The 8034-nt window shown below is 55.8% G+C and overlaps 1 protein-coding gene across 1 annotated transcript in view; it reads right to left on the bottom strand.

Moving 5' to 3' along the window:
* Nucleotides 1-2872: 2872 nt before the first annotated feature.
* USP20 (ubiquitin specific peptidase 20) overlaps nucleotides 2873-8034 on the bottom strand; it is a gene marked incomplete at its 5' end in the record, with an annotated part of 46156 nt that continues 40994 nt past the window's right edge. Inside the window, 4 exon segments of the mRNA NM_001133175.1 lie at nucleotides 2873-4228; nucleotides 4406-4582; nucleotides 5052-5123; nucleotides 6189-6291. Coding sequence (NP_001126647.1) covers nucleotides 4422-4582; nucleotides 5052-5123; nucleotides 6189-6291 — 336 coding nt within the window. The 3' untranslated portion in view covers nucleotides 2873-4228; nucleotides 4406-4421.

The following is an 8034-nucleotide window of genomic DNA, read 5'->3' as shown; positions in this document are numbered from 1 at the left end:
CCACAGGCAGGCGGCAGGCGGCAGGTCGCCCGCAGCCTCCCCCACAGTAAAGGGGCGCCTTTCCAGCTCCTCTAATAAGCGCTGCTGGAGCCCGCCCTGGCTCAGCTCGGAGGAGGAGCCACCGTGGAGCACCGTGGGGAGCGAGGCCTGAGCCCGGGCCTCCCCAGCCACCGAGCACTTCCTGTCCCTGCTCGGTAATCAAGCACAGACTTCAGATCTTGGCATCTAAGTCTGAACTCCTTAAAAGCCAGGTATTTTAAAGGAAAATATAAGGAAACGTTTTAAGGCAAATTGGTACCTATTTCCAGCTCACCTTCCTGTAGTGTAAGAACTGTCTCCAAACCTCCTAAATAAATCTTCCAGACAAAACTTTCATTCTCATTTTCCATGTTCAACGTCAATCACATGGATTGACACATATCTAACCTTCAAATGTGAACAAAGCCAAAAATATTGCTTAGAGATGCCCACATAAAGACAAAGGTTGCTTTTTCCTCTTCCGGGAACGCTGTCTACAGGCACTCAGCATGGCCCAGTTTCACAAACTGTCATAGGCTTTCCTAGAATACAGCCTCTAACAGCACTAGGCCGGCCCGAACCCCTGGGATGAGAATCGTTTACCTTTATACCAAGATTGGGAAAGTGCCGAAGTCTGCACATGGCGTGGGCCTGGGCTGACTTTGAGGGGTTTGTGCTGTGAGACCTAAAGCTCCTATGAGACTGCCCTAAACCAAAAACATGTCAGCAAGCGACCAGGCATGGTGGCTCACGCCTATAATCCCAGCACTTTGGGAGGCTGAGGCAGAAGGATCACTTGAGCCCAGGAGTTCGAGGCCAGCCTGGGCAACACAGTGAGACCCTGTCTACAAACAAAAAACCCATCAGCAGGGCATCTGATGCTTCTGTGTGAACGTGTTCCCGACAGTATCAAGTGTGCCTTCCTCATCAAGAAGCAGAAAGTTGCTGGGAAAGCGTTAAGGGCACGAGCACAGTCAGAAAGCTCAATTTTAAAATGATGCTTTTGGCTGGGTGTGGTGGCTCATGCCTGTAATCCCAGCACTTTGGGAGGCTGAGGCAGGCAGATCACGAGGTCAGGAGATCGAGACCATGCTAGCTAACACCATGAAACCCCATCTCTACTAAAAATACAAAAAAAAAAAAAAATTAGCCAGGCGTGGTAGCACATGCCTGTAGACCCAGCTACTCCAAAGGCTGAGGCAGGAGAATTGCTTGAACCCCGGGAGGCAGAGGTTGCAGTGAGGTGAGATTATACCACTGCACTCCAGCCTGGGCAACAGAGCGAGACTCTGTCTCAAAAAAAAATAATAATAAAAAAATGAAGCTTTTTTCAGAAAAAAAAAAAAAAAAAAAAAAGGTGGGATGAAGGAACCACATGCAAAGAGCCACCTCTGGGGTCTGGCAAGGTGGCCAACTCCGGAGGGGCCCGGGGCTTTCCATGGAACTGGCAATGTGTCATCTTGGTTGTCACCGTGTTATCCTTGCATATGCTGAAATGTTTCTGTACACTCGTATCTGATAGTGGTAGGGAAGCAGAAGCCTAGGGGAGCCAGGGTGACATCATTTTGAGTTCAGCTCCACCTAAAAACTAGCAAGGGAGGCCGGGCCCGGTAGCTCACACCTGTAATCCCAGCACTTTGAGAGGCCGAGGTGGGCAGATCGCTTGAGGTCAGGAGTTCGAGACCAGCCTGGCTAACATGGTGAAACCTTGTCTCTCCTAAACATACAAAACTTAGCCGGGCTTGGTGGCACATGCTTGTAATCCCAGCTACTTGGGAGGCTGAGGCAGGAGAATCGCTTGAACCTGGGAGGCGGAGGTTGCTGTGAGCTGAGATCGCGCCACTGCACTCTAGCCTGAGCGACAGAGTGAGACTCCATCTCAAAAAGCAAAAAATTAGGCACAGTCCAGGCCAGTCACAACCTAAGATGTTTATGTCTGAGGAAGCAGCTACATAACGCCCGCAAGGACAAACTCCTAGGATGGAGAAGGTTCAGATGCCACACAACAGTGTGTGCTTGAAGATGACCACAGTGAGGCTTCGATGTGCTTATGCACTAAGATGCCAAGGATGGCTTTCTTTAAATCAACAGAGCAATCCACTGCGTCAGGCTGTCAGCCCACCTGACAGACACAGCGTAGCTTTTCTATAGCTAAGACCCCTACATAAGAGGAGTTGAAAACAGCGACAGGCATCCCCCCGCTTGCTTTCTGAGGCCACTCTACTCTATACCTGAGCAGCTTTCAGTAAACTCTTCTCAGTGAACTCTGCGACTCACCTTGAGTTTCTTCCTGCATGAGATCAAAGAACCGTCTCTAGGGGTCTGGATCGGAACCCCTTTTTCCTGCAGCAATGGGATTTCACAAATAAATGTTGATAAGTTATATATAAAAATCTCAAGTTCTTCTCTCCCCCAAAATGAGACCCAACAAAAAACTCAGACTACTGAACACCAGTATCGCTGAACGCCCAGGGTCATTGTGCAAAGGGGAGGTAACCCCCTGCTCACGGCCACTCTGTAGCCGCCTGTCTGGGTGGCCGGAGCGGGACCAGCCTGTGGGATGTGCTGGCCTTAACCACTGGCCACATCTGGCCCTACTTCTCTGAGGCTGGGGCCGATTCCAGGAAAGGAGATGCCGATAGGCCTTTAAAGCGGCTGGGTCCCCTCTTCCGCTCGCCTCCACAGCCTCCAGGTGGTCTCTGGTTTCAGAAAGCCACATGGAAATCCCCCTCCTGGGCCTGGTGATCTGCAACGTTAGCCCCAGGGCTCGGCGGGCTGTCCCCATGGTGGAGAGCCTCACCTTCCCTCAAGTAACAGAACTGCAGTGAAGGAGAGACGACAGTGTGGCCGTGGGATTGTTTATTCTGTGTTTATTCTGACATTCTGAACACAAACTAGACAGCACAGACTTGGGGCCTGATCCCAGCCTGCACAGCAGCCTCGCTGCATCGCGACAGTGCAGCGTGTGGCCTCTGGCTGCAGCAGCGGCTTTCAGAAGGCTGAGGCCAATGCCAGGGGAACCCCAGGCTCAGCAGGGAGGGAGCAGGATCTGGGACAGAAGATCCGAAAAGTGAGGCCTCAGGGCCTCTGCAGGACCCACCCGCTGGAATTTCCACCACCATCTGCTTCTACAAAGACTGACGACCGCAGTAGTGTGGGGGGTCTGGTCCCAGAGCCCATTCCCCACCCATGCCCCGTCTGCTTTGACCCTGACGATGGCCGCACCTCACCCTGGCGGTTTCTCCAGGGGCTTTGGTGCCTTGCTGTGCTCAGTGGGTCCCTCCACTCAGCATCCAGAGGCCGCTTCCCAGGATCCACCTGAGTGCTACCCCCTGCACAGCCCCCACATGCCTCCAGGCGGGCTCTGCACTGCTGCTGCTGGGCGGAAGGGAAAGTCTGTCTTCTTTAGCATCAGCCTGGGAAGCTGCCTTTGCAGCAAATGGCCAAGCTGTGAGGTATCCCTGTTTCATCATCCGGTTCCCTGGTGGGGGCTCAGCAAATTTCCCATGAAGATGAACTGCTGAACTTCGAGGCAAATTACAGCCAATCCAGGGGGCAGGCTCAGCAGGACACGGTGTGGGGGACCAGCTGCCTCCAGAAACATCCCCCACTGGCGGAAATCCAACCTCCTCCTGGTGTTCCAATCAGCAATGAGTCCAGAGTCTTCAGTCTGCAGAAGTGCTGAGAGCAGCCCGGGACTTCAGAGCCTTCCTGGTGATGCCCAGGAGATGCAGAGGTGCGGCGGGACCACCAGGGAGGACCTGTGAGCTCCTCACTGGCCGGGGCTTCTGGCTGTGCTCACCGGCCCTGAGCAGCTCCCTCCGAGTCTTCAGGGGTCCAGGCCAATCGCACAGTGGAGAAGCAGCAGTGAAGCAGCAGCTACTCCCCAACTCTGGTCCAGGCTGCAGCCTCTGTCTGATGGGGGCGGCATCGGGCTCCAGGGACAAAGCTGGGCTGAGCTAGCAAGAGGACAGTTGTGGGGGACACAACGATGACTGACTGGCAGGGCCACTGCCAGGACAAAGACCCAAATTAATGTCACAGAGTCTTGGTCGTTTAAACAAGCCTGAAGTGCATATATTTTCTAGTTGCAGCGTTACTCACTGCGAACCAAACCAACTTTTCTGCCTCTTTACACGGCGGGGTTCTGCAGCAGCCCGGCCTCTCTTCTGGGCACAAACACGCCTTCTGCGGGGTGGCGCACATGGGGCTGTGGGGACACGGGCACTCAGCAGTGGGGCCGGGCCATGTCCAGGGCCCTCCCACAGTCTCCAGGAAGGTGCTTTGAGGGACCTGCTCTTTGGATGTTCAAAAGGACATGTGAGGGTCTCTGGAGAGTGAGGAGAAGACCCAGAGTGCCATGGAGGGACCAGCCGGGGTGACTTACAGACTAGCCCAGCAAATCACACGGCCCGGGTCTCGGCTTCGATCTTCTGCTCCCCGTGCAGGCTCTCTGGGCCCAGCGGCTGCGCCACGCTCTGGCGGATGGCAATCTCGGGGCCGCCTCCATACAGGCTGTTCAGGTAGGTCCAGGTCTCCTCTGAAATCTGCCCGTAGTCAGCTCCTGCAGAGCACGAGAGGCACCCCTAGGCTCACCTTTGCCGCCTCAAGGAAGCCACCAGCCTGGGCAGTGGGGGCTCCGCAGGGCCAGGCCCTGAAGCGGGAAGACAGCAACCAGGGTTTCTATGCAAAGCTGTCAGATGGAAACCAGGATTTCCCAGAGGAATGTCCGTCCCGCTAAGGGCCCCGGATAACACATCTCTGGCTGTGTCCCTTGTTCCTGGGGGTTGGGCTGACATAAACAGCAGAGTGGGCAAGGCTAGCAAGCAGGCAGAGGGGTGGGACCTGGAGGACACAAGCAGAGACCAAGCCCCTTGGGCCATCTCTCAGCCGCCTGGGCCTGGACTCAGATGGACGTCTCAGCCTGACTCTAAGACAGGTGGTGAGGGGGCTCCTGGAAGGACGGGACTGGGCAGCAGCCTGGCAGCCAGGAAGGGCAGAGAGAAGCCTGGCTGACCCCGGGAGGAACTCACCCTGCTTCAGCTGGACGTGGCCGCTTCCTTTGACCTGTGCAATCCTGCTGTTGTCAATGGGCCCGGGGGGCTCTGCAACAGACACAGCGGGCTTGGGTTCAGCCCCTGCCACGCCCTCCACCCTCCACAGCAGCAGAGCCAACCCAAGTGGGGCCACCCCAGGCCTGGGGGTCAGCGTGAAGTCTCTAATGGATGAGGCGCCTGAGCCACCCAATGCTCCTTTGTGGCAGTCTGAGGACCCAGCAGAGGGAATTTCCAGGACGCACGAGATGGTCTGACTCTGTGCTGGCCGCAGGAGCTGCGGTGGGTGGCCCATGCCCTCATCTCTGCTGGCAGCTGCCGCTCACCATGCCCCTTCCCCTCTGCCCAGCTATCTCATTTAGCCTCGGCAACCACAGGACAAGATAGAGGTTTACAGAGACAGAGCTGAGGCCTGGGCAGGTGAAGTAACCACTCAGGTCACAGCTAGTAGAAGGCAAGGACAGCATTCAGGCCAGGGCGAGGGCTCTGGAGCTACATTCTCAACCACAGCCATGCTGAAGGCCTCAGCCACCACCAGAGAGGCCTCACGGTGGCCCTGGCACCTTCCCCAACCAGCGGGATGGCAATGAGGCCTCCCTTCCCAAGCACAGGTGGGTGCTCATGCTCCACACAAAGGGTCCCGTGAGCAGAACCATGGGCTCTACCCACCCTGCTGGGCCCCGGAGCCACAGGCAACCCATGGCTTGGTTCTGCTGTTCTTCACTGGGGACTTGGGGGACCCTGGGAGCTTCCTTGTGATGGGGCCTGTCTCCACCTCTGTAAATCCAAGGAGTCAGATGACAAATCTGTCATTTCGGGCAACACACTCCCCTGAGGAAAGGGCCTTGCAGGAGGGCAGAGTAGCTTGCTGGGCATGGCAGGGAGTGGAGAAGGGGAGGGGGCGCAGAGCAGGAGCAGCTTCCTGCCTCTGGGTGGGGACAGTGATCCCCATTGGGGACTGGCAGAGCCCCATGCTCTCTGTTCACCCTGGATGGGTGGCACCTGGGGGCAGGCACGGGGCCTGCAGGAGCCCCTGTGTGCCAGCCCTCCCCTGCCAGCATCCCATCTCCCAGGAGGCCCCCAGGGCAGGTAAGTGCCAGGTCCCCCTCAGCTCACCGTTGTCCTTCCCCTTGACGAACGCCTCCCACTCCCGGAACCACTGCATGCTGATGCAGTAGATGATGCCCGGCGACTCCTCGGCCTGGAAGGCCTTGTTCAGCTGGCAGGCGGGCAGGGACGGGAGGAGACAGAGGGCAGGTCAACCTCTATTTACCTTCAGCAAAGATTTCCCAAATGCCCCCGCCCCAGTCCCTCACCCAAGAGTCTTACAAAAACACCAGATATTCAAGGTGAAAAATCAAACCCCCAGACAAGCTCAAACAAAATGAACACACCCATTGCTCAGAGAGGTGGTAACATTTTTTGGGTCTCTTCAATAACTGTTTGACCCAACTGAGACCACAAGGGAGATGCTACTTTTTGAGAGGAAGTCTCACTCTGTCACCCAGGCTGGAGTGCAGTGGCGCGATCTTGGCTCACTGCAACCTCTGCCTCCCAGGTTCAAGCGATTCTCCCACCTCAGCCTCTTGAGTAGCTGGGATTACAGGTGCACGCCACCACCTGGCTACCTTTTGTATTTTTAGTAGAGATGGGGTTTGGCCATGTTGGCCAGGCTGGTCTTGAACTCCTGACCTCAGGTGATCCGCCCACCTCGACCTCTCAAAAGTGCTGGGATTACAGGCGTGAACCACCGTGCCCGGCCTGGGAGATGCTAATGTTCCCCGCTTGAATAGAATGTGCCTATCTGCTCAGAGAGGCAGCTCTCCTGACAGGAGCATTTTCTTTTTCTTTTTTCTTTTTTGAGATGGGGGGTGGTCTCGTTCTGTGCCCAGGCAGGAGTGCAGTGGCGCAATCATGGCTCACTGCAGCCTTGACCTCCTGGGCTCAAGTGATCCTCCCACCTCAGCCTCCTGAGTAGGTTGGACCACAGGTGCATACCACTATGCCCAGCCCTGACAGTCTCTTTTTTGTTTTTGTTCTGAGACAGGGTCTCACTCTATTGCCCAGGCTGGGGTGCAGTGGCATGATCACGGCTCACTGAAGCCTCAACCTCCCAGGCTTAAGTGATCCTCCCAACTCACTCGGCCCTCCAGGTAGCGGGGACCACAGGTACACATCACCATGCTTGGCTAATTTTTGTATTGTTTGTAGAGATGGGGTTTCGCCATGTTGGCCAGGTTGGTCTTGAACTCCTGGGCTCAAGTGATCCACCTGCCTCAGCCTCTCAAAGTGCTGGGATCACAGGCGTGAGCCACCATGCCCAGGCAGCAGAATCATTTCCTAACAGCCACAAAGCACGGGCGTCCCTCAGTGTCTCTCACCAGGCCCTCCCTGTGAGTGGAGCATGTCCTAACCCTGTTAGAAGTAGCGTGGCAGGGAGGGAGTGTGCCAGGAGCCTTGCCTGCACTCAGCTCCCTCACAGAAGTCCCTCTTCTAAACACAGTCACACTTGAGTCCCGGTTTGCATCTTGGTTTTCACGTCCTGCTTTACCTTGGGCAGTTTGTAGAGCCCAGTGGTTCTCACCCAGGGCAGGGAGGGTACTCTGCACCCCAGGGGACCCTTGGCAATGTCTAGAGGTCATTTTGGTTGTCACTAGCACTAGTGGGTAGAGGCCAAGGATGCTGCTAAACATCCTACAGTGCATAGGACGGCCCCACAATAAAGAATGATTCAGCCCAAAATAACACAGCCAAGGCTGAGAATGCGATCCATCTACTGGTTCTTTAAGCTCAACAGCACCCGGGCAATGAGGCTTCACTTACTCAAGCCAACCCTCCCACCAGGAAAAGCCCTCCTAGACACCTGGCCATCTAGTTCCCCGCAGAAGACTCTTTTTTTTTTTTTTTTTTTTTTTTGAGACGGAGTCTCACTCTGTTGCCCAGGCTGGAGCACAGTGGCACA

This window comes from Pongo abelii, chromosome 13 (assembly GCF_028885655.2).
Source record: "Pongo abelii isolate AG06213 chromosome 13, NHGRI_mPonAbe1-v2.0_pri, whole genome shotgun sequence".
NCBI classification, from domain to species: Eukaryota; Metazoa; Chordata; class Mammalia; order Primates; family Hominidae; genus Pongo; species Pongo abelii.
This window is presented reverse-complemented; position numbering and strand designations above follow the sequence as displayed.